At 42.8% G+C, this 25,752-nt stretch overlaps 3 protein-coding genes across 3 annotated transcripts; 1 reads left to right on the top strand and 2 right to left on the bottom strand.

Moving 5' to 3' along the window:
• Positions 1–2,560: 2,560 nt before the first annotated feature.
• On the top strand, positions 2,561–9,679 carry hgd (homogentisate 1,2-dioxygenase). The gene is made up of 14 exons (XM_070853186.1): positions 2,561–2,703; positions 3,907–3,978; positions 4,238–4,326; positions 4,410–4,515; positions 5,188–5,247; positions 5,328–5,419; positions 5,558–5,592; positions 5,718–5,797; positions 6,081–6,180; positions 6,447–6,571; positions 8,305–8,409; positions 8,585–8,711; positions 9,086–9,267; positions 9,397–9,679. The coding sequence occupies exons 1-14, from the start codon at positions 2,689–2,691 to the stop codon at positions 9,541–9,543; spliced, it is 1,335 nt and encodes a 444-aa protein (XP_070709287.1). The 5' UTR covers positions 2,561–2,688; the 3' UTR covers positions 9,544–9,679.
• A 482-nt stretch (positions 9,680–10,161) lies between these two features.
• Positions 10,162–12,870, bottom strand: ndufb4 (NADH:ubiquinone oxidoreductase subunit B4). Its single transcript, XM_070853097.1, has 3 exons — positions 12,657–12,870; positions 11,336–11,479; positions 10,162–10,302 (listed from the first exon to the last, which is right to left on the bottom strand). The coding sequence occupies exons 1-3, from the start codon at positions 12,831–12,833 to the stop codon at positions 10,240–10,242; spliced, it is 384 nt and encodes a 127-aa protein (XP_070709198.1). The 5' UTR covers positions 12,834–12,870; the 3' UTR covers positions 10,162–10,239.
• Positions 12,871–20,502: 7,632 nt separating this feature from the next.
• Positions 20,503–24,868, bottom strand: LOC139221289 (uncharacterized). Its single transcript, XM_070853227.1, has 6 exons — positions 24,614–24,868; positions 23,034–23,081; positions 21,798–21,908; positions 21,408–21,524; positions 21,067–21,147; positions 20,503–20,980 (listed from the first exon to the last, which is right to left on the bottom strand). Exons 1-6 carry the CDS (start codon positions 24,734–24,736, stop codon positions 20,909–20,911), a joined length of 552 nt encoding a protein of 183 aa, XP_070709328.1. The 5' UTR covers positions 24,737–24,868; the 3' UTR covers positions 20,503–20,908.
• Positions 24,869–25,752: the final 884 nt, after the last annotated feature.

The raw sequence follows: 25,752 nt of genomic DNA, 5'->3' as shown, positions 1-25,752 counted from the left end.
GGAAAGTGTGTAAGCACACACTAATTAGTTGTTGCTACTTGCAACTGCCTGATTAATTTAATCAAAAGTTCACATGATCTATATATAACTACCAATATGCATGTAGTAAATATGACAAATTGACAGGTAGAGCACAGTGCACCGCTCAGACTCTGGTAGAGGAGTTTCAACCACTATAACTTTAACCACTATTTGGCTGAATGAAGTCTGGACTATATAAATTATACATATTGTAAAATATACTGCATGGTTGGCATCACAAAAGCTATGCAGCACGCCGGAAGTCTCAATACTGACTTGTTAAGATATAATACCATGGTAATGGACATGTTGAAGGCCTCATGATTTTAATTATCTTGCCTGATGAGACCTCCTCTCTGGGCTGCGTGGTCAAGCACAGGCCGTGCTCGATTGACATTCCCCACCTATTGCGGTGGGACATATTACACATTTATAATTTTTATTGGTGCACTGAGTTTGGAGAATTAACCTCATTTCCAGGATAAATTCGCCCAGCTTTAATCTGAACTGGGGTTTAATCACCCAGAATAACTGACAACACCTGTGTGCGTGTGTAGGGCCTTTAAAGGATCAATTCACCAAAGTAACATCATAACGGAAAAAGTAGATTTTCTAAGATACCCACAACAGCACATACCCATGCAGGTAGACACTTCTTGATGATTTGAGCCGGACTAATAAGATTCCAGGTGGTGGCCACAGGCTACTAGGGGTAGGTGGGATACTAAGTTTTGTGTGTGTGTGTGTGTGTGTGTGTGTGTGTATTTTAGATGAAGTGATCCCTTAAAGAAGGTTAGAGTTTAGAAGGAGGGTGGGGGGTGGGGGGGTTAGAAATAGCACATGCACTTTCATACCTACTTACAATGCATGTGGTATGAAAGGCTGAAGATGTCATCACACAACAGAATAAATGTGACTGTGTGTGTGTGTGTGTGTGTGTGTGTGTGAGACAGAGAGAGAGAGAGATTGCTTGTTTATGAATATGGGGATAGACTGTGCCAGGTGAGTGTACCATTTACCATCAAGCCATTGAGTTCAGCAGGCATCTAATAACAAAGCATTTATGGCCCACTTACGCATGCATAGACATAACTGTCAGTAGGCAACAACAGGCTCCTCTCCGCCGTCTCCAGCTATTCCCGCCTCTCTTAAAACACACAGGCACCATCCGGATTGGACCCAAATACTCTAGAATTCTATCATCAGACTCGGGGATGAAATTAAAATCGCTCATTTTCTTTCTCCATGCAAGGAGCGGATCAATTTCCGGAGACTGGGACGTGATATTTTCCTGCCATTGGGCTTTCTCGTCTCCGGCGCAGCACCCTGACTGGCTGCCAGCGGGGGGCCCGGGCCTGACTGCACGCCTCGCCGGAGAACAGTTACTTCTGCCGCGGCGAGTTTATTTGCGCCTCGCTATGAGAATTGCCATCATTTACCCTTCCCCAACACCTCCCAAAAAGAAAAGAAATAGACAAGAGGGGAAGCGAGGCAAGAATGAGAGAGTCGAAATTGATTCTTTTTGATACATGCTGCACGGGGGACATTAGGTACCCCTCGTTTGACCATCTATTCCAAGAAATGAACTGAATAAATTTTGCGTAAAGACACGTACAGGCCCTCTGGAGGCCTTTTTTTTCTCCTGCGGATCATATCAAGAAGGAATAGCTCACTGCAGCATGCAGGGGTTAGTGCGTGTATTATTCTGGTTTTAAGAGAAGTCGATTAATTATGCAGCCGAACAGGAGAGATAACTCGCTTAAATAAAATTCTAACTCAGCGTGCGTTAAGCATGACAAGATTAAGGGCGGCTTGATGAACCGCTGGAGCAGTAAATCCACAGAGACGGCTGGCCCAGCGGTCAGGTGGTTGGCAAGAATACACACTCGTGTAAAATATGTTTTTTTTTTTTTTTTTTTTACAAATATGCTTAAAACGAGCCTTTACTGTTGACTCCAGGTTACTACGTAGATGTGTTTTGTCTAGATGTTTGTTTTGCAGGACGTGAGGATGAGCATGAAGTCCAGTGTTTGCACAAGCAGTCCCACATGAGGTCACTATTTGACCATGATGAAAGTCGCTATAACAGACTAATATTGCGTCTGTTGCACCACCATGTATAGACTGAGAATTGTGTATGGACCTTTATAACCTACCTAAGTATATCTACTATAATTAGTTTATCATACACAAGCATCCATAGTTTTGTCTCCCTTCACCAACGTTAGACTAAAAGACCATGTCAGGATTACTCTGTGACCCTATAAACCTGTGATTTAGCTTCTCCTTCCCTATTTAACTGTATTAATGAGGACCTTTTTTTACCTGTATGTTGCACGAAAAGCTTTCAAATGTCACTTCGGTTCTTGTTTGTCTTGGCACTGACTCTGGACTTTGTTTGCTCACATTTTGCGCCATCTGACCCGTCCTCCTCACTTAGCCCGAGACCCTGCTGTTGCGTCACGGAGCCCGTCAAGGCCTAATTAAACCCAGATTGAGAAAGAGTAGAAATCCAACCCCCTCTTTCCACTCAGCTCATATACCGGCACACACGCGCCCTGCAGTGGATTTTGGCCGATGGGAATGCGTTAAGAGTCAGCGGCAAGTTAATTTGTAACCACTGAAACACTTTGAACAGCTCCGAGGGAAGTTTTAACAGAAAGCACAATGGCTGGACTCAAGGTAAGGCAGCGTGTACTTCACTTAACAAATAGTTAGAAATGTTTAATCACTGCAGTGTTTATGAACTGCGCTTCTGTCAAGTCCCAAAAGTTTCAGATTACTGCGTAAAAGTTTGCATGGACGTACAAACATCCTAATTCTGGATTATTCAGAGAATAAAGACCAGGAGCAGATACTTTATATCTTGCACCAGAAATATGCAAAGTTAAACTGTGCGTCGAGCCATCATTTACCAGGACAGAAGCAGGCTGAAGGGCGGTGTTGGCTTCGACCAATCACAGTGCTGCATTCAGCAGCTGCCCAGATGTGGTGAGAGACTCTACAGCTCCACAGAAGACACATTTAAGTGGAGAAACATCATTTAAAACGAAAGAAATGTAATTTCCACGTAGTTTTGCACTGACCACCAAACCAATTAGTCCACCAATCATTCTCTCTGTATAGTATTTCACTGGTTTTCCCATGAAAGCACTAGTTTAGTGTAATGTCTATATGAAGAGGCGTTAGGGACACATGGGAATGTGATGAGGGATTTTAAGGACGAGGTGCCAAATTTAACTTTGTGCCAAGCGTTGGACTTCATATGTTTTGCCCGTCATGCTACCCTGACACGAAATAAACGTCAAAGCTGAATAAAGCCCCACTTTACATAACAACCTTTCATATCTGACGCCTCAAAAATGTTTTTTACGCACGCACTTTAGACGTCACAAAGGCGCATGAACGCGCACATATGGAAACCATCCATCCCCGTGAGCGAGCTTTTCTGCAGACCAACAATGACTCGGCAAGATTTCTTCATACTGTGTCAAGTTCATGTTCTCCTGCATAGAGGACACATGGTTGCTGAAGGATCGTGGAATAACACCCCCATCATGATTGAAATATTGACTAAAAAGTTCTGTGGAGGATGTTGGTGTAATTAGTCTGTTTCTGTAACACAATAAGACAAAAATAATGGATGACTGCGAGGGGGGAAATTTGGCATTACTGCAGTTTGTTTTATCATAGATCTAATGTGAATCAATATGACAACAATTAACAAAAAGACAAGCCTTAATGACAAGCCTTCAAATTTAATTATAACCAGCATGATCACATTTATCCTGCATTACAATGAAGCTGCATGGTGTTTACATGTGTAGTTTTTTTATTTTTTACTTAAGTGAACTCCAGTGTTGAGCGTCTGTCTGTCTCTTGTAGTACCTGAGCGGGTTTGGGAACGAGTTGTCCTCTGAAGACCCTCGCTGTCCTGGATCCTTACCTGAGGGACAGGTAACACACCCACAAAACAACCATTCAGCTCATTGTGGCATCTATTCATTCAATTGTTGATGCATTGATTTTGCAAGATTTTTGCTTAAGTGAATCACATGAATACTTAATGCAACCACCCAGGGAGTTAGGAGGTGGGACTTTTCCTTGTTTTTCAGGAAATTATAAAAATCTGATCCCAAGAGTCTTGTAGTCAGCTCCATCACATAACACACAGCATTAACATCCACTCTTAACACGCAGTATCACGTCCCTACAGAACAATCCTCAGGTCTGTCCCTACGGCCTGTATGCTGAGCAGATCTCCGGCTCGGCCTTCACCTGCCCGCGGCCAGCCAATAAGAGGAGGTATACATCTGTTTTGGACTCATGGATCACATGGAGCTTAGACACAAGGCATGAGTTAACATTGGTCCCTTTTCTTTCTCCAGCTGGTTGTATCGCATCTTGCCGTCTGTTAAACACAAGCCTTTTACTCCAGTGCCCTGTGGAAGTCTAACAGAGAGCTGGAACGAAGTGGAGCCAGACCCTAACCAGGTATATAACTGCTCAAAGGGAGCGAGTTCCTCCTCATGATGCTTTTGCTTCATGCTGAGAAACTGTGACTCTTCTTAAAGCCCCTGAAGACTAGTTTTCATGTTGTGAATATCAAGATTAAATTACCACAATTAAAAAAGCAACGATCAAAACTTAAAGTTTAGAAAAATGAGCATTCTTAATTATTATTTATTAAGAATTTAAAAGAACAATTTGGCATTTTGTATGTATTTCACAAAATATTGAACTGTTCCTTTAATTCTGAAAAACCCAACTCATCTCCTTCATCAATACTGTGTGGGTGTGGTTTGATCACATTTGAGTGATAGTTCTGGCGATATAAGCAAAAGAACTGTCTCATTAATGTTCAAATGTAGCTTACCTCTGATTGGTTTACAGACAGAGCTTTTCGAACGAAACCCCGCCCACTTCAAACAAGTTAGAAGAGCAGTCAGAAACAGAAGTAGAGAAATCTCTCACGTCGAATAACCAAAGCTGTTCTAAGTTTGGTAGAAATTTTTGTTTTCATGTACGTTGTCATCGCTCATTATGCTGATCAAACTGAGAAAATATGTATCAAGGGCCTTTAATATTTCTCTGCACCAATGAATTTCTTTAATTTCTCTTTTTATGCTGAATAAATCGATTCTGACCCTGAGGTCTCTCTCACAGCTGCGCTGGCTGCCATTCACCATCCCCAAATCTGCACAGAAGAAAGTGGACTTTGTGTCTGTGAGTATTTTTGCCATATTATTTTGTCATTAAAGATTCTCAGTTCACTCAGTGGGCTCCCTGACGTCTGTATGTTACAGGGTCTGCATACTGTCTGTGGTGCTGGAGATGCCAAATCTCGCAATGGCATTGGCATCCACATATACACCTGCAACACCTCCATGGTTGACAGGTGTGTATGTATTTATGTGCAAATGTGTCCTTTCATGTAACAAATGGATGCATTTTCACATATCAAACAGCTACAAAATCTTTGGTTACGCTGTGTGATGATCATTTCCAAGCTCATTCTTTTTTTTCCTTGTTCCAGGTGCTTCAACAACTCAGATGGAGACTTTCTGATTGGTGAGGAAAAGGGCTGTTGATGTTTTCACTGTCATCTATCACAAGAACAATGATAGCTCAATCCTCAGTGATTCCTCTCCCTCAGATTTTCTTTTCTCTGCCTCTATTTGTCTGTGTGCCTGTAGTCCCCCAACAGGGTGAGATCTTGATCACCACAGAGTTTGGGAAGATTATGGTCGAGCCGAACGAGATCTGTGTCATCCAGGTGAGGTCTATGTTTTTCATTTCCCCGGTTTTCACACAGAAATCCACCATTGTGTCTGCCGCCACAAACCACTTACCATATTTAGAAAGACATAGTTTGGTACTTTTCAAAAGTGATCTTAAAAAAGACAAAGCAGAAAGCTGCAGAAATCCTGACCACAAGGACGAGTGATTGTGTGTTTTCCCGAACCGCCTTGAACCCATAAGTCCCCTCTGCATCCCACTGTTGATCCATAACAGCACTAAATTTTCCTTCATCACCACTTTTTATGTGTTTTGTCCAGCAAGGGATGCGCTTCAGTGTGGATGTTTTTGGAGAGACCAGAGGCTACATACTGGAGGTGTATGGAGCCCATTTTGAACTCCCTGACCTTGGACCCATAGGTGTGTTTGCACAATGTTCTTTAGTGTGAATGCGTGTCGTATATGTTCTTCCCTCCTTGAAATCTGCACACCAACCTCTTATATCTGTCTGTTAGCATGCAAACGTGCTAACATTTTCATGCTAAATGGTGAACGTGGTAAACATCATACCTGCTAATCATCAGCATGTTAGCATGCCTCACAGAGCCTCTAGCGTGACTTTAGTACTATTTATAATTTTTTTGTCCATGTGTGCATATATATGACTTTGTATGTATGTTCTGCAGGAGCCAATGGTCTGGCCAACCCAAGAGATTTCCTTTGTCCAACTGCTTGGTACGAGGATTGCAAAGTGGCCACAGGTTACACCATCATCAACAAGTACCAAGGAAAGCTCTTCGCCTGCCAACAGGTGCTTTTTTTTAATGACATTTCAGCTTGGGTGTGTCAGTACACTAACGTGTGTGTATGACAGGAGCACACACATATGGCATGCTTGCCTTATTACCCTGTTTAGGTCCTCTTTTTGCTTCAGTAAACACCATTGAACCGCAACAATGGCTAACAGGAAGCTGTCCAAGTGAAGCATATGACCCATTAGCTGCTCCTGCCGATTGAATTGCCATGCCTGATGATTTAATATTGAAGCGTTAGCTGTTATCCATTCAGCAGGTTTCCGCCTCGACTCCCTTATGAGTCTTAATCACTCATAATTAGTTAAGGCACTCTGGAGTTACAGACAGTGTACCTGTGAAGCTTTGCTTTGTAGGAAAAACCTTTCCCAAGTTAAGCATTAATTTCACCGTATTTCACTCAGGGAATGATCCTGCCCCTCCCGAAATGTCCTGTTGGGCGCATAATTGGATCGACACATAATGTCTGACAGGAGGTTTTTTGCAGAGACAGGGAGGAGGTGGGAGGAGAGGTTTGTCAGGGGTGGGGGTTGTAACCGTGGAAACCATGTCAAACCACACTGTTATTATTCATAGTAGGAAGTACACAAGGCCAATATACTGTTTTTTTGTAGCAAAACAAACATTTTTCCATCTCTCTAGTTGAGTATCCGCCCCTGTTATGTGGTGGGTGTCAGAGGTGAAGGGTGCTGTCTGCACCTGACTCTCTTTTCCCCGAGTCCACCCTTCCCTAAGCCAGGAGGGTGAGGCTACAGGGGTAAGAAAATAAGGTGGGGGATGCGGCCCTCATCTCAGGGAAAGATGCTGCTGCTCCCGTCTGGTCCTGCTGTTTTGTTCCCCCGCAGAGCGCTGAAATTGCTCAAATTAACTTATTATTTGCTTGGCTGGGCCAATATGTTTGTGTTTTGTGTGCATGTGTGTGCAAGTGCTTGCTCTCCTCCGTTTTTCCTTTCATTTTAATCGAATGTAGTGGAGTTACCACAGATGAATGTCCAAGAGATTACCTGCACTGGGTTTCCCATAGGCCTTTTTGTATGGTAGCCACTGTAAATAGTGTGTGTGGTAGACATTTTTATATTGGTGTTTATTAGTTATGTAATGTGAATGAATTTACATGTGTGTGCATGCGTATGTGCTTGTGAGGTTTCATTGTTAGTGTGCATTAGTTGTTCATGTGTGGAAGTGTATCTGAGCATGTGTGTAAGGAGCACACAGGTCACTCAGGAGGCAGCTTGAGTTGTAATGAACTATATTGATTTTAGAGCTGCTGTTGAATGTCTTTTTCGCAGTAACATTATCAGAACAGAGAAACTATATAAAATTGCTGTGGTTTTAACAATCAAGATAAAGAAATATCTCTGCACCCACTGTTACTGCTGCTCCCTCCCCCCTTAACTACGCTGCCGTGAGCGTCAAAATGCTCAAAGTTTGGGAAAGTTTGATTGTGAAGCCAATTACCCCATAATACCTGGAGCCTCGTTTCACAAAGAACAGGGGGAATGAAAGAGAAGAAAGACTGAAAGAAGCACACCCTCTTTCACAATCAACCCTTTTCATTATGACCTGTTTTTTTTTTCTTTTTATGTCAAGAAGTACTCTCTCTGGGAATTTAAGATTACAAAGACATTATTCATTATTCCCTTTTCCGCGTGAAAAGCTCAATTTAAACTCTTTTGTGTTTGTTGCTGGGGTAGACTTGTCATATTTGTTTCGTTCTGTTCTCTGCACGTAGGATTTCTCTCCTTTCAATGTGGTGGCTTGGCACGGGAATTACACGCCTTACAAATACAACCTGACGAACTTCATGGTTATCAACTGTGTGGCCTTTGACCATGCGGTGAGAGTTTGTGGACACAGATGTACTCCAGTATACTACAGTACTTTTCAATATATATGCAGCAAATTCATAAATTTTTCTTTGATTTCTTCCCTTGAAGTGAACCAGTCCCAATACTAATGTACTAGCACGCCCTTACAGGTCACATATTATTTTCCTTACAATCCTCTCACAGGATCCATCTATCTTTACTGTGCTGACTGCCAAATCCACTCGACCTGGTGTGGCCATTGCTGACTTTGTCATCTTCCCCCCTCGGTGGGGCGTGGCTGACCACACCTTCCGTCCACCCTACTATCACCGTAAGACCACCAGCATCAGTTTTCGACTGCTTTGTTCACATTTTGAATGAATCAATTTTTAGAACTACTTTAAAATGTGGCTGAATTTGAATCCTTATTTGGATGGCTACTTTTAATCTATTTTGGAATGAAACAAGCCAATCAGGAGCTATCGTGCCCATTTACCCAACTAGTGTCAAGACAGTAGGTGATAACACTCCACTTGTATTTTGACTCTTTTCAACTGAGGCATGGCCACAGATGCCTTTTGTCTGTTTTTGACACAGATCTATAAGGCCATCTAGTGGAGATCAGTGTTACAGCTTGTGCAATAGAAAGCAAACTGCAGCCCCAGTACATCGCTGTGTTAAAGCTCCTCCTGCTTGTCACCTTAGGTAACTGCATGAGTGAGTTCATGGGTCTGATCAAAGGCCACTACGAAGCTAAAGAGGGGGGCTTCCTGCCAGGAGGGGCCAGCCTGCACAGCATGATGACCCCACACGGCCCGGATGCGGAATGCTTTGAGAAGAACAGCACTGCTGAGCTCAAAGCTGAGAGGGTGGCTGAGGGAACCATGGTAAAAATATATATATATATACACAACTCGAGCAGCAGCGTTAATAGGCCACCATTTGAATGTTCTAATGTAAAAAGTGGGAAACCAGGTCCATGCAATCAGTGATGACATGTCTTTTCCTTCCTTCAGGCTTTCATGTTTGAGTCATCCTTCAGTATGGCAGTGACCAAGTGGGGTCTGGAAACATGTCAGAGACTTGACAAGAGCTACTACCAGTGCTGGGAACCTCTTCGCAGCCACTTTGATCCCAACTGGAAGCCCAGCAAACAGCAGTAAAACAGCACAGCAAAACCCCAAATAAATGTTGTACACAGATAAAAAATTGCAATTCTGCATAATCAAATATAACTACCATCAGTGTAGCATTTGTGGAACTGGTGCTGTTTGTTTACGTCTGTTCATGAAATTATAGAACAATTCATTTATTTCATGCGGACAATTAAGTCAATTAATTAAGTTAATTCAATAAAACTCGTGACAAAGGTTTGCCGTTTGTCATGTAGGAAATGAAAATAACAGTTTCTGTACATCATACCATGAAATGGTGAGATGGGCATATATAAAAAATAAATAAATAAATAAAGACCTTTCTCAGTTGAACACACTCAGGCATTGCTGGTAACATGGTCTGGTATGAGTAGCACCTTAAAGCAGCAAATCTTAGATATTCCTGTATAAGGGATTAGTCTTCAAGTGACTGGAATATTCTCTACCTGTGCCACTGACATTCATGTCATTATTTCATAATTTTGGGACTTTCTGAGCAGGATTAGAGGAAAACTGCTGGTATGAGTTTCATGAAACTTGATGGTAGGCTGTAGCACAACTGACTGACAAGTAGTTAATGATCGGCACCACCGTCCACATTTCCTTCACCAATCAAAGCCACGTCACTGTTTTTGACAATATCATTTTATTTGAATAATAATTACACGCACTGGCATCATAAAGGTGGTCTTTATACATCTGGGATCATGATGACAAACAGTATTTACGCTCGGCGGTTCCAGCCTTAATCTGGTCCTCCTTCCTATCCTGTTAAACAGACGACAAACAGATGACGGGTTAATGCAGTTTCCATGGCAACAAAGTCATATCACTCTCACCCTCTTCACCTTCCAGACATTCTCTCAACTGCATGTTATATGGACGAACGCTTAATGATTTTCAAGCAGGTTTTTTTTTCCCCCAGTGGAGAGAGGGAGACAAACATGATAGCACAGCAGTGTGACAATTGCACCAAATTCTCACTGGAATATCTATTGGCAAGAATTTAGAGGGTACATCTCCATGACAATGGGGAGGAAAATGGAAGCAGGCAGCTTTTCAAGTGAGGCATTCATTTCTGATGTGAATGGAACTGTGACAAAAAAAAAGAAAACCAGATCAACTGTGCACCTACAAGGGTATAATGAGTACCAATCCTCAACTAAATAGCTTTTCAGAAATCTATGATGCGGTTCGGGACCACGTGTCACATTTTAGCATTCTTTTAGGCTAAACTAGTCTTGATAATTGTCATTATCAGTGTATTAGATTAGCAAATAAGCCTCATATTAGTGCTGTAAAAATCCTTGTGCTCACGTGTCACTGCTGTGTTGATCACATCATTATATCAAGTAAAGTCAATGTTTTGACCACCACTGGCACTGAGTATTGTCAATATAATAGCAGATAGATGCAAAGAAAAGAGTACAGCAGAGGGGATGGGAAATAAATCTCAGACTCCTACAACAAAATGACACACATTGAAAGAATAATATGAAACATATGCAGGCATATCCTGTTTTTTCCATGTTTATTTATCCTATTTTGGGTCTAGTCTGCCTTGCTCTTTATGTAACCAAGAGAAGACCCGTGGGTCCAAAGTCTGAATAAATGGTTCCCAAAATCCCAAAGTCTTCGTGCCCAAGCTCAATGCATTTTGGGCTCTGGGTATAAACATTAATATGTGCCACTGCATCTGTAGATTTTTAGTAACTAGTAGTTCTCAAACCTTGTGACTGTGCCATTCATTAAACACATGTGACAATCAAGTAAAGAGAGGTCGGTGCATCTTGGCTCATACCCTGTCAGTCTTGAAGATGAAGTAGAGGGCGAAGAGTGGAACAACTCCAAACATCGCACCCAGCAGAGATGTCTTGAATGTGGGCTTGAAGAATGAGTAAGGGTTGCCGCGAGCATGCACCCAGCGTGTCAGAGCAGGGTCTTCCTGTAAAGACAAACGAACGCTTTTAAATTTCAATGATCGATCATTATAAACAGAATCTTTTCAGTAGACTCAGACAGTTAATTATGACTTATTACAAGAGCAAAGAGAAGAGACTAAGTATGTTATCATGATTAAACAAAGCTGTTGGCATCAAGTTAGTTTCCGTCATACAGCTCAAAATAACACATTTATCACAGAAAGATTTCTAATCTGTGCGACATGTGAAACCCTCTCCTTAAGCTCTTAATTTTCATTAGAAAACCTTTACACTGGAAAAAAAAGGAAGGAACCTCGTGATTTGCCTCTGTGGAGGCATCCCTCTTCCAGAACAGCCTTTTTCACAGAAAACATTTTGACATGTCACAGTAGAAAGAAATTAAATTAAATTAAATGAAAAGAAATGAATCATGGCTGAATTCCATTTTGCTGCTTTGGTACTGGTCGCCAGTCTGTCCGTCATGCTGTCATTGCTTATTGGAGCACTTGAATAAAAGTTAACTACTTTGAGGAGTCGACCTGTCTGATGTGGAAAAGGCCAAGTGTTTACAGAATAACTACAATACAGAGGGAGAAGATGACAATATTAGGTAACTTACGTACATGAGTGTGACAAATTGATCAGTTTCAGGTAAAGTGTAAGACAGCTGTAGGCTGTTGGGACAAATTTCGACCATATGACTGTCAAATACAAATGTGCTACTGCAGACTGTCAAAATCTGATGAATTGCAGTTTGACTTATTGAGGCAGCTCGAGATTAAACAGTCTGGACCAGGGTCAGCTTACAGCTGTGTAGCTTCAACTTTGTTTAAGGTAATATTATCATTAAAGATGCATTTAGTCGACGTCTAGCACTTCAACTTCAATTTACTTACACGGAAATATTAAAATCGTAAAATCTAACAACGTACGAATTTAGGCGTCAGAGTAGGAAAAAGGCATTTCTGAAGTCTGACCGGGTTTTGAATCACTACACTACACACAGCAGTTAAACTGCACAGATAACACTAGTGCCATCCAGCCCTCCATTTGAACACAAAATGCACATAAATATGTGACTCTATACTTTAGTAAAACTGGCTTCGTGTCGTTTATGTGCCCTGACATGTTTCTGTTAGCAAGTAGCCTCAGCCATTTTCAAGGGTGACATTGTTAGCTAGCAGGCAGGCAGGCACTTACAATGAGCTCTTTTCTGTGCGGATTGTTGAGCTGTGTCATATACTGCTTCTTCAGACTCGCTCGTAGTGTTGCCCTTTCTTGTTCGGCACGTCGATACTCCGGCGAGAGGTTGAAATACTCGTTTGGATCCAGTGTTTTTGGCCGGGTGGCCAAGGGCGCCTCTCGGTACTCCGCCATGATTGTTTGATGACGAACGGGACTGGGCGGACGTGAACTGGTGAAATCTCGCGTTGAATGACCTTCACGTCGCCATGGCAACACCAAACGTTCTCTCTCGCTGGACGAGTGAAATGAGACGATGAGCGCAGCAGGCAAATATCAAGAAGAGGACCAGAGTGACGATGGCTTCCAGTATGAAGAAGTTTCTCTCGAGGATGACTGCAGTCATTTGGCAGAGGGGGAGGAAGATTTGGAGGCCACGCTGAAAGCTATTAAAGAGCGGCCAGAGTCCAGTGCTGCTGCTCCCAGACACAAAGCAACGCCCGTGGATGACTTTTTACGCACCTTTCTCCTCCAAATGGGCATGACAGACACACTCGACTGTTTTCAGACGGAGTGGACCGAGATGGCGCACAAAGGCTTGGTGGATACCGAGCGGGTCGCTGTGGTGCCGGACGTGTACGCTGAGAACCAGCGTCTGGCCAGCGAGCTGAGAAACGCGCAGCGGGAGGCGGAGGAGTACCGACGGGCAGCCTCCGCCGCAGCCGACACCCTGGGGACTGTCCAGAAAGCCAGAGACCTCCACCGGCTGCAGCACAAGCGCGTTGTCCAGGAGAAAAACAGCCTCGTCGAGGAAATAAGGAAGCTTAAAGTGAGATGCGACAGCTACGAACCTGCAGTGAAGCGGATGAATGAAAAATACCAGGCGGCTTTAAAGCAGACCATGCTGCTGTCTTTGGAGAGAGACCAGGCCCAAGGACAGGCAGCCCAGCACCACCTCCCCCTCTGTGGAGAGCCGGGTGTCAGAGGGAAAACCTCCCCAGTGATCCAACCAAGACCCCCTACATCTGCAAATAGGAGTCAGACCAGGGTGCAGTCAAAGAGGCAAAATATCTGCTGAAATAAATATTTGGTCTCATGTAACTTTCCTCTTTTATGTGGATCAGTGTCTTTGTACAGACACCATCACTTTGCTAAAGTTGTTTTTTTTTTCAAGATACAACAGCAGACCTACACCTTAAAGTGCGCCAGAATTATTGACTATCGTCAAAGATATGTGAAAAAATGAGATTTTACATCCCAAAATAGTTTTTTAATTGTTCCATAATAATATAAAATATCATGCACATATATTTGATCCTGCATATCCATTGGGATATTGATAAATAGACCAAACCCACTGTATTACATTAAGTACTTTTTTATTTTGATTCTACACCGTTCACTCCCTTGCTCTTAAAATGCGTGACTTTAAATTTACACTAATTGATTTGGAGAAATTTAGACACAAATGTATATTTTAGTGATCGTGAACATGGGTAATCAATCAGAGTGAATTCTATGCACTGAAATTCAGCTGATCTCTCTCCAGATGAGAAAAGTGTACTGACTTACTGCTCTGTTGAACAAGTTCACACATGTTGCATAGCAGAATAAACCCACAAGAGGGCAATCTGTAGCCAGCTTTGGTCACACTAGCACACAGTGACTATCAGCGCCATGTTCAAGGATTTGTAACAGCGGGAGAGAGAAATCTGCTGAGCTGCACTCAAAGATAAACCAGTGAAGTTACCAGTGGCGTTCCTCCTCAAATGAGAACTCATTTTCCCCTTTGACAACCACAGCGATGGTACCACTTGTCAGCATGGGGTTTGGACTGAAATAAGCCACTAGATACAACAACCAGTCCATATTTCTGCACTTTCTGCAGAAGCTGCATGTACTGCAATTACATTAGAATCCTTATGCAAAGATAAAATGTTTGCATGACATTTTCAGCTATAACATTCACCTGTAGATGGTCAGAACAAGAAATCCTGGTATTTGCACTGTGCATATTTGCAGCATCACTTTCTTGCACATGTATTACGTTTTGTAAGCGTTTATCTGGTCGTTGTACTTCTTTATTACAGCAGCCTGTTCACAGATATTTAAATGGCTGATGCAACACTTAGATATAATGTCTCACACGGGAGTTCTTTTTCTCTCCCTTCTTGCACTTCATGCTTGAGCTTGAGAGCACAGAGATGCTGAGGGAGCTCTTTGATCCGGAGAGGCCCGGGCGTAGCTGCAGTACGTGTGACCAAATGATTTATTGTCCTCTCAGGACCTCTAAAGCGCCACCCGCTCTGCAGTTTTGAAACATCCATTTAGGACTTCAAAATTCAATGTGAGACCACACTCTGGGGCCAACGAGCCTGCCCCCAACACCCCCCACCCCCCACGCCTCTTTCTCTCTCTCCATAATGTTCAGAGAGAGATTTAGCCTCAAATGAAATATTAATACGTTTCTGCTCTGGCTGGCACCCGGCAGACCTCATGGACTTGGAGTTGAACTTTAGGAAGTTTCTTAGCTGTGAGCACAAAAAAGTCTTTCTTTCCTGGCTTCTTTCAACTTCTTGTCGACTTCCACTGTTTTTTTTTTCCTCCACAGAACGTTTGGTATTTTATTCGTTATCGTACATCTGTGATGCTGACTGACGTTTATTGTTCATGCACTCACTGTGCAAAGCTTTTGAGAGATAATAAAGAGATAGAGATGTGATATAGAGATGGAGGCAGTTACAGACTGAGTGATAAAAAGGTTTGAAAAGGCACAGAGGGGATGTCTATCTAGTCTGCGCTACCTTGCAAGACTTAATCACTCCAAGCAATCAGAAGTCATTTTGTGCCGCTTTGGTCTTGAAAAATGACTTCTACATGCGAGCCTGGCTTGGAATGTGGAAGTCGGTATCTTTTCCAACCACAAATGAAACGCACTTTTCTCCTTATTCTTCACCAGATGTCCCTGAGGTGGTTTGTAGACTTAAGAGACAATGACCTAATGTGTTATGCTGCTTTTATACTTTCAAAATATTTCCTGGCCCGGAGATTTCATTACTCTGCTGCCCTTGAGGAATGTAACTGAGGAATGTAATGTTCCCTTCCACTCTTGTTTTCATCTACAATACTTAATTGTAGCAATTTAGAGCCTTTGTAATTTTCACAAATGATTACAATGAGGTGGTGGCCAGAGGCTGGAGGAGGCGTGCTATTTCCAGCCAACATTTTCTACCTCCCATGCCCATATGACCTATTCCAGCCTGCCCATCCCTCCATCCCCACGGACTCCTCAGAGCTGAGCAGACACGGTGGTTTTTCACAGCCTATACAAGAAGTTTTCAACTTTGTGGCTCCATCTTAAATACCTCCAGGCTGATCTGAATTCCTCCCCCTGCCTGTCGGACTCCCTGTGCTGCCCTCTCAGCTCCTCTCTCCACTGACAGCCCTGTCCACTTCACAGCCCGCGACGACCTTCGTGTCATACCAAAGAGGAAGGAGAATGGGAGGGAGAAGACTCACGCTTTAGCCCACTTTGCTCCGGCTGAACTGAACCTGCCTCACTTCCTTTTATCTGTTTCTCATCCTAAATCCTTTGTCATGTTTGGGCAGCTGAATTACACCAGGATTTGTGTTGATTCTGAGCAATTGTTTAAGTGTAGATATCAGCCATAGGCTTTATATGATACGTTGAGATATTTTTAAGAAATGCTGCTTTCTCAATTCATCATCAATTCCCTCTGCCATCCTACTCTAATCTATATCTATGAAATTGATTCATCCTGTCTGAGAGTATTCCCTTCTTAATAAATCAGCTTTCTGAGGTGCTATACAGTGGGCAGTGGCTCAAACTCAGCAATATTTCCTGCTTTAATGTACTGAGCAGGGCAGAGATTGGCCCATGGCAGTGACTCAGCAGGCATCCATCATCTTCAAGGAGAGCTAAGCAGATGAATTGCCCAGAGATGGAATTTGACAAAATTTTGCATTTTTCTCTCATCTCAGTGCTCGGCTTTTATGACAATTTTCGGATAACTCTAGCAATATTCGCTCCAGACCGAAAGGCATTGGATGCCTGTGAATTACTAATGGTGAAGGATGTGGGGACTCATGATGCCTGGAATGTCAAGATCGGCATCCGGCATGGTGCTATTGGCACGAGAAGATCTTGTAAAACCAATTTTGGTAAAGACTATGATTTCTTCTATGTAGTTGATTGAAGAAATTCTTTTAGATATATTAGATAAACTCAAAAATGCATGGCAGTCAAGCTTAAACCGACACTGTTTTTCCTGACATTTTATGATCAATCATTTTCTAATCATTGACGGTTTCCAACCAGGCAAAGTGGGGCGTTGGGGCCCCAGAATCCCCGGATCAGTCCATATCAGTTGATTGCACATTGTTCTAAAATAGATTTCCACAGCTTCAGAGACTTCTTGTAGACATTTGTTTTCAGTGACTAAATGAAGGGATTGCAGATGGCAGACTGCCTCTGGACGTGTAGGCGAAGGCTTTGTTTATAATAAGAAGCTGACAAAGTCTGGAAAAGTCAATGAATTCTGCATTGGCCCATAAATAACCCTCCCGCTGCCATACATGTTAAAAGGTCAGCAGGCTGATATATTGAACTGACATCACAACACTGTTACTGTTACATACACACACAACCATCTCTGTTTGTGTGTGTGTGTCTCTGCCTTTTCTTCATTAGGGCCTCTGTGATGTGACAGCAGTCAGAGGAAGTTTTGACAGGAGGAGTTAGGGAGCCTGTTTGGGGGAGGTGATGTCAGGCCAGAGAGCAGTGACACGAGGTGAGGGAAGACAGCCAACGCCCTGTATCTGATCTGATGGGAAGTGGCAGGAGATGAAGAGAAGGAGCCAAATTCAGTCTGAAAGCGTGGTCACAGTCTGAGGTCAGCGGTAACAGAGAATAGATGAGGAGAACCACTCCAGGAATATTGAGCAGGGAATACCTTGTCTTGACTGTCAATAACACTTTACAGAAAGTCAGCGGTTACTATTCATAACAGCGCTACAGCCTCGTGCAATGAAGCTAAAAGATCATTCTGGTTTATTAACACTTGGGTTGATTTATTTTGGTAGTTTTGGCCTTCATTTCTATCAGTTATGATTGTATTGACCTAAGTAATTGCTGTGATCTAAGCACACAGCAACATTGCTGCCATGTGGGCTGCTGCTGTCAGACTATCAGACAAGCTGTAAACAAGCCCTCAGTGTAGCCAGATTATCTAAACCTCTTGTTAAAATCTAAAACCAAAAGTAAGCACACCCAAAACGAATGGGAAAACCATGTGCACGAACAACTATGCTAAAAAAACCAGCCTTTGCACAAACCCATGTATCAGACCCTCATATATCATTCTGAAAGCTGCTGTAGTGGTTTCTTTTTCACATGAATGAAAAAGCTTTTTGGGGAATATGCTCCTTTCGGAGAGACAGATGAAAAGATGGATGCCACACTCACATATGTACACTAACAAGAAGATACATTGTGTTAATTACTGAGCCTCAGAGGTGCTGATATGCAGGTATTGGGCGCTTTGATCAGAGCCAGGCTGGCTGTTTCCTGCAGTTCAGCGGCCACTTCTGTGCTAGTCGTCATGTTTCTGTCACGGTTTTTAACAAATGCAGCTAAGTATCTAGCTAGCTATCTAAGAAGCTGATGTCCTTTTCTTATCATCACCTTCTCAGTTTCTTTATATAGGCACAACAACAGAACTTTGAATAAATCATCTAGGAGCTCCTTTAAAACTTGTATGATCATCTGACTGCTTGTGTGTCTTTACCACCAATTCCAATGATGCTACAAAAAGACCTATTTTGTAATACACTGGAATTATTCTTTAGATGGAACAACATTGTACTTTACATCGTAATGAAAATAAGAGACACAGTGTTAGACTGTAGTTCCTGACTCAGATTTGATCCCATCTTCCTTAAAGACAAACTTGCTCTCCACTGCTAACATACAACTTGTTTGTGAGGCTCCTTTCCCACATTGCATGTTGTTTGGGATGAGATGCTCCTGTCAACAGAAACTAATACTTACACTGTGGTTTCTTGAAAAGGATGTTGACCGAAAGCCACAAACTACATATGAACCTGACTGAGCTTTTATGGGAAATTCTGACAGTCCACTCTGCTTATTTCCTACCACAATCTTATAGATTGAAGGCTTCCAAATGATTTTCTTAGGAGCGATTATCATCAGCTTTCTTCTCAAGGGGATGACTGAACCCAAAGCAGAGCGGAAACAATGCCACACATCATTACACAACCACAATGACTGAAAAAAAATTGAAGGATTCCCTTTGTGTTGACCACACACAGTGACACATGCTCCGACTGAACTTTAATTTAGCATTTACATCACCGGAGTAAACGGGTTTATACGGTTAATGTCTATTTCTAACCTGTCTGTGGACAATGTGGCTTTTTTTAGGATGGATCTGTGTGTGTATGTTATTTTCAACTGATACACACACAAACTCGGATACTTTTGCCTCGTTCCATCAGGTCATCAACCGGGAGTTTCCCAGAATGCATTAGCCCAGGGGTAAAGCCAGTCAGTGATACACTGCTGGCAGCCGTCACAGCGGTGTGTGTGTTTGTGTGTGTGTGTGTTCGAATGTGTGACAGGGATGACAGGGGTGTGACAGAGGCTGTGTTTCTCTTGTTGCGTCTAAACAGAAATAATAAGGTCCTGGTCTTTATCACGGCGTTGCTGTTTCGCAGAAATCAGAATGGCATCCTGGAGCTTTGTCACCAAGACGACAGCAAGACAGTTCACTACCAGCTAATCCAGGTTATCTGATGACTGTGTCAGCAGCTCGGGACCCAACACTTGTCTATATTCCCCCGGAGCGAGCTGCTGAAGCATATTCGGCATCAATTATGTGCTTCAGGGAAAATGGTTGGTTTATAAATAACATTTTGGTGTGTTATTTCTTCCTTTGTGCGCTGTTTGTGTCTATAAAACCAGGAAGATGTGACTGAGCACTGCATATCTACGTCATGAGCTGAGAGCTTTGATCAGAAAATGAGTGGAGGATGAGTCATCCCATTCACTTAGATTGCCTTACACTTTTAGACAGGCTCATTGTCCTCATCAGATTGCCTCATGCTCTGGATTTTCTGGTGGCATCACTTTGGGTGGGCCTGAGTACAATTTTAGGTTTTGTTTTTTTTCTCTCATTTTTGCTGTTTTTATTTTTAACCCAGCATACACTCATCACAGCTCAGTGCCGTTTTTCTTGTTCCACAGGTGTTTTGTTTAATGTGATATGCTATAAATAGGGAGAGACCCAGATGCAGAGCAGCCCACAAAGATCAGATTTTGTGCACACATTTACGTCAGTGTCCTGCAGAAACACTCAAACAAATCTTCTGGTCCAGACCACACTGTGTTTCCATTCCAGGCCAAATGAATTAAAAATGACACAAGATATTTAAATAGACAAAGTTTGACTCCTCAAACAGATGGTCTGGACTACATTTGGACTTACCCTTGGCTGCTGTAGTGTAAATGGATGAGGGCCTCTCATAAAAAAGAGGTTCCTGTTAGTTTATCCTGCTGCCATCTTTGCAAATCATGCACGATTCATGCAACACTTGCCATCAGTAATTGGGGACTTAGTGGTGTTTAACCCCCATGGTGTTTAATTTTATGAATCAGTTGTAGGCACTTTCGCGGACCCATGTGTGGGTGTTATTCTGGGAGAGCGGGAGGGTAGGACCGAGCTGCTGCAAAACGCGAGAGTGTAAAACTATTATACAGTTTTATAGAGGAGGCTCCAGTGGAGCATAAAGTGCTTAATGTTTTAAGACTTTCACACCATATGTCTCCACTAAACTTTTATTGAAATCTGATACAACAACACAAGAAATATTTCTGCAAAAATATACCCCCAATCTTCATAAGGAATCTGTGATTAAATAGGTTACAACACAATGGCAAACTAGAATATTAATATGGGATCTTTTGTGATGTTTTATAACATGCAGGAATATATTAGAAACTTAAAATAGTATATAAAAAGTATCCTTAAGTGCAGACTGGCTGATAAAAGTAAGATACAGTTAAAACAGCAATGGTGGACACACACATGAGAATTCCTCAAACCAACTAAACACAGTTCTTTTTCCAAATGTCCGATTTAAACTCCAATCTTCAGCCTGTTTACATGTTTTTGGGCACATTGTACTGCTCACACCCCTCATTAGGCTTAACCAACATGAGAGAGAACATCTTATTTTGTCGCGCTCATCTTCTCTATGCTTCTTTTGGGTCTGTCGTTCTGTCCGTCATTCTGTGGATCTCCCTGCAGACCACACAACACATCATATAAATATTCATCAAAGGCAGTACATTTGTGTTTAGGAGAGTAAACACTGGATAATGACTCACCAGGACAGAGAATGCACCAGAACGACCTGAACTCCCCCTCTTGGGTGGGTCGGCCTTCACCTGTCTCCTCGCTCTAGTCACCTGGAAGTGAAGTCCCACATAGAATAATTATTCATTTCTTCCAGCACATTGAAAGAAATTATGAGGGACATTTTCCGCTGCAAAACTGAAAGGATATTGTTTGTATGATGTGAAAAAGCGATTTCACTGAACAGATCATACTGGTGAATAGACTCGGATGACCCAATAAAACCAAGTAAGGTGGCCTTATAACTCTGCCTCCACATCCGGCCTCTTTGCCCCAGCTGTTCCTCTACTCAGGGGTTGCCATGGAGACTCACCTGTAGGGGGGTGGATTTCATGTCGTTGGTAAGGAGGGAGAAGGATCCAACGCGTGATTTACGCTTGTTCTTTTTCTTATTCAGAACTTGCACCAAGTGTCTCCTGGACCTGTCAGCCTAAGAGAGCAGAGGATTAGTCTATACACTGATACATACTGCACGCACATTCTGAAATAGATCCTCTTATATGGTTTTTCTTAAATCAGTTCAGTGACCAAATGATGTGGTTTCTGAGTCACTTTTGCATTTCGGCGCACACAGATGACACATTATGACTAAAACGTCAGTGGACCTTTGGCTGCAGCAGCCACCGCTGTAAACCAGTCCCCACCTCCCCCGCGTTTGGCTTTTTGCTCTCTGACTCTTGCGTGACTAACAAGAGTGGTTTACCTGGATGAGGGTGTTGGGGAAGCCTTTGACAGAGACGGCCCCAGGCAGGCTGGAGTGGCTCAGGTGGGTGGGACCCCTCCGCTCCAACTGTCTCTTACGTCTGAACAAAACCTACAAGGGTGACACAGTCACAACCACATCCACAACCTCAGGGGGAAACAGCAGTTCCTGCACGTCTGACCTGTCTGTGTGCAGTGGATGCTGAGTGGAGCACGTTGTTTTGCCCTTGCCCTTTTCTCACCCTGTTGTCTCCTGCTCTGTACTGTCCTTGTCACATTCAGTCTAATTTTTACTGGCTGTTAAACTCAAACATTAAGGGGAAGAAACAGGAAAATTATTATTGTCACTTGGCCCTCCATTTCCTGCATTTCTCATTGATCCGCACATAAACCAAGCACTGCCATTGATCCACTCGTTTCCTTAATAAATGGACTGTCACTTTGAGAAACAACAGGTTTCAGTTTGCCAATTAGGACTTTGTGGTACATTTACAGGAGTTCTGCAGGGCCTTGACTCCATCAATTCATTTTCCCCCCAAGTTATATAAGTGCGGAAAAAAAGACTGCTTCCAATATTGGATAATAACTTCCTTCTCTTTCTCATTTTCCACTCTGTTGAAAACAAAGACGACTACATTAGCTACAAAACATTTGCCTCGCAATCATTTGCGATGCCATTTGAAGTGCTTGCGGTGATTGCTGTTGACCTACATTGCGTTGATTGTTGTAGTTTTCACTCTGGAACGAGCTTTGTGGAATATTTGAGAATTCAATGTGGCACAACAACTGTACAGTTAAGGGCTGAAGGGGTGATTGCAATATAAATATGTTATTGGAGGGATGCACACATCTCCACTGTGTGGAAGGGACTTCATCAACATGTGTTTGTCTGTTTCTCTCAATGTTTCCATGGTAGCTTCGTTGTGAATACATCATATAGTCATTTCTATCAGTGTTATTCAGTTTGCAGGATTAACATAACTGTGTTTTGAGTTATATAAGAAAGAAAGAACTCATCCACCCATCATGACCAACCTCCCCTGTCCACTCCATTTAATTCCCTCTGTTGTTTGTCTCTTCCTACAAACATGACGTCTGTCCTCTCATCTTATGCCTGTTGTGGTGTTCCAATGACCACGACCCAGAGAGTTTTGAACCTGCCCTCACATGGAAGAGCTAAAGGTTTCAGACTGGACCAATGCCCTTGAGTGGGACAGGAGTGGGTGGTGTCACATACCAGTCCTTCAGGTAAAGGCAGCGCCCTCTGCTGCTTCTGATCGTCATACTGTGAGGAAGAAGAAGAGAGGACCAAGAGTCAAAACAGACGCTGCTTTTTTTCTTTTTTTTTTAATCTTCCCCAAGACGCATTGTCTTGTCTGACAAAAAGTTACAATTTATGTCATAACTGCACTTGACAAAACAAATAATTCCTCAGCACTCAAGTCACCAAACATGGCAGCATTACTGGGTGGAAGCAAGACCTGTGATCTTCTGATCTTGACAGCCTCATAAAATTGAGCTGTATGTTTTGTGCGTGTGTGTGTGTGTGCGCACACAGGATTTTAGGGGGGGATAACCTGCCACAATCCATCTGGCTTTCTGCTGTCGTGCACGTTATGTGTTGACGAGTTCCATAAATGACAAATTTAAAGCATTCTACCTCATTATAAACACAAGTGACCCTGGTGGGAAAAGGCAAAACATAAGTAAACAAAACCAAATGGAGCCTCTGACAAGATGCTGCATCGGGTATTAGTTAGTTTCCACCGCATTTGAAGCTTCAAATTGCGCATGCTATAATTACAATACAAATGACTGCTACAGAAAAGCACATATGTGGCACAAACTCCCTCAGATGGAGCAGAATTCCCAATGAAAACGCTTTCATGTGTGGGTGAAAATGCTCTTGCAGCTGTCGAATCCGTTGTCCAGATGAGGGTGATTACTTTGGACAGAACATGAGGACTGTCCACAGAAAAATGCCAACCGCAAGTTTAAAGTATAACAGCCGCCAGCCACATGAAAATCCAAAAAAGGAGCTGAAAGATTTTGTTCCACGGAGGGTGTATTTTTGGTGTGGTGGCTGTATAAACCATTACAATGAGACTTTGTCTCTGTCAGAAAAAAAAATTATATGTCTCCACAGGTCAGGGTTAGACTGTACACGTCTCCTACCCTCCTGAAACACACTTGGCCACTATCATCGTCACAGCAGCCTCTTTTCAAAGAGTCTGAGTGGACTCACATTCCAGCAGAGTTACAGGTTTCCTCTGAGCTGAGTTACTGTATAAACACTGACCACACTACGTCTCAACAGAGACTGTACTGATAAGGATGAATCCTGAATGATTTCCTTTATTAAATCTATGCCAATCCCGTGGATCTTTGTTAAAAGAGGAAAGGAGTGATAGACAAACTGTCAAGCTTTGAGTTCACTGAGATTTGGCTTGTACAAAAGAGACAGAAATGTCTATTTTGATGATTCACAATTCACATTCACTGTAATTTTCAAAATTTTAAACATATTATCCTATTAGAAGTAAAATCAAACTGACTTTCCACTGTCGGCATGCATCGCATAAAGTCTTCTGAGGCGTCTTTGCTGGCGAAAATGCTGATAATTCAGATTTTTCTTCTTTTTGATTTGAGAGAAGGGTAGTCATCATGCTGCTTGGTCCGGCAAACGGCATTTAAACAGGCTGCATTCACCCCTGTAGCCCCTGTAGTGTCACAACAGCAGATGACGACTGATACCTAATGAACACCTTGGTTACCACTGTCCTTCCCTATCCCACCCATTAGAAATGCGCCTCTTACCTGTCCGTCTGCAGTCTGGCTGCTGACACACAGCTCTCCCTGTGTCGTCCCTGAGCAGTCGAGGGCGTGTGACAGCAGGCTCGCCTGCAGGCAGAGCACGCACAGCCAGATAGTAAACCCCATGATCCAGGCAGGAACTCGAGTGTTCCCAGCTCCTGTCAGCTCCCTGCTTTATACTCTCGGCTCCGCTAATGGGGAACAGATGCAGGGGAACGGGAGGCCATGCCAGCTTCACGCAGACAAACAGCCCACCACAAGCCTGTGCTCTGCGCCAGCCAGTGGCCTGCGGTCCTGCAGAAACATGTCAGACATCTTGAGGGGCCTCCCCTTTAAAATCTCCCCCAACCCCTCTAACTCTACCCAAGAATGAAGGACATTTTCCACTTATGCCTGCATTGTAGCTCCCACCAAAGTGTGTGTGTGTGTGTGTATAAATAAGAGTGAGCTCAGAGAGGGAGAGAGAAGAAACTTGAGTTGTCAAACCTCTGCGCATAACAAATGAAAAATTGGTGGTTTGGTTCTGGTAATGTCTTGAAGAAATGCTGGATTATGCAGTCAATTTGGCTCCTGGCTCCGTGAGGATGAATCTCTCTCCCTGGGCTTTCAATATGCGTACGTACAGCAGCTGTTATTACAGCACTGCACTGATCCAAACACTTCAATAAGCCTTTTAGAATTACAGTAATCACTCCTCAGTAGGCTTCTCAGTGGAATATACAGCAGACATCAGCGCTGTCAATCCATCTTCTGGCCCAAAGACTTCTGTTGACTGAACACAGGATATAGAGATGAAATCACAATTGTCAGATGTGGATAAAAATCATGATGACTCTATAATGGTTTAGGGGAATTACTCATGATCAACCAAGACAGAGAAAGCTTAAAAACAAAGAAAGAAACTTAGTGTTTTGAATTCATTCTCTCTTTAAATTGCACAGTATGTTTTGCATTATCTGGAAAGCATGTTGGGGAGGGGGGGGGATTAATGCACCTCTGTAGGAGTTTAAATAAATGGCCTTTAAAACACAGAACACCATAAAGAATGCATCTCCTGATGGGGCAAGTTGTACATGAATAGGCACCCTGTCTCTAGGTGTATTACAGGATGGAAAGAGTGAGTGGGAGTGGGAGAGGCGAGA

The sequence above is a fragment of the Pempheris klunzingeri genome, chromosome 21 (genome assembly GCF_042242105.1).
Source record: "Pempheris klunzingeri isolate RE-2024b chromosome 21, fPemKlu1.hap1, whole genome shotgun sequence".
Taxonomy (NCBI): Eukaryota; Metazoa; Chordata; class Actinopteri; order Acropomatiformes; family Pempheridae; genus Pempheris; species Pempheris klunzingeri.
The sequence above is the reverse complement of the archived record's forward strand: the minus strand, read 5'-3'. Positions and strand labels throughout refer to the sequence as shown.

Coding starts and splice junctions, on each gene's coding strand:
- hgd (XM_070853186.1), top strand. Junction 3,979..4,237: donor GATCCTTACCTGAGGGACAG/GTAACACACCCA, acceptor ACGTCCCTACAG/AACAATCCTCAGGTCTGTCC. Junction 8,410..8,584: donor GTGTGGCCTTTGACCATGCG/GTGAGAGTTTGT, acceptor ATCCTCTCACAG/GATCCATCTATCTTTACTGT.
- ndufb4 (XM_070853097.1), bottom strand. CDS start 12,833: ATGGCGGAGTACCGAGAGGCGCCCTTGGCCACCCGGCCAAAAACACTG. Junction 11,480..12,656: donor CGCACAGAAAAGAGCTCATT/GTAAGTGCCTGC, acceptor TTGTCTTTACAG/GAAGACCCTGCTCTGACACG. Junction 10,303..11,335: donor TCATCTTCAAGACTGACAGG/GTATGAGCCAAG, acceptor TCTGTTTAACAG/GATAGGAAGGAGGACCAGAT.
- LOC139221289 (XM_070853227.1), bottom strand. CDS start 24,736: ATGGGGTTTACTATCTGGCTGTGCGTGCTCTGCCTGCAGGCGAGCCTG. Junction 23,082..24,613: donor GCCAGACTGCAGACGGACAG/GTAAGAGGCGCA, acceptor TCTTCCTCACAG/TATGACGATCAGAAGCAGCA. Junction 21,148..21,407: donor TGAAATCCACCCCCCTACAG/GTGAGTCTCCAT, acceptor CTTCACTTCCAG/GTGACTAGAGCGAGGAGACA.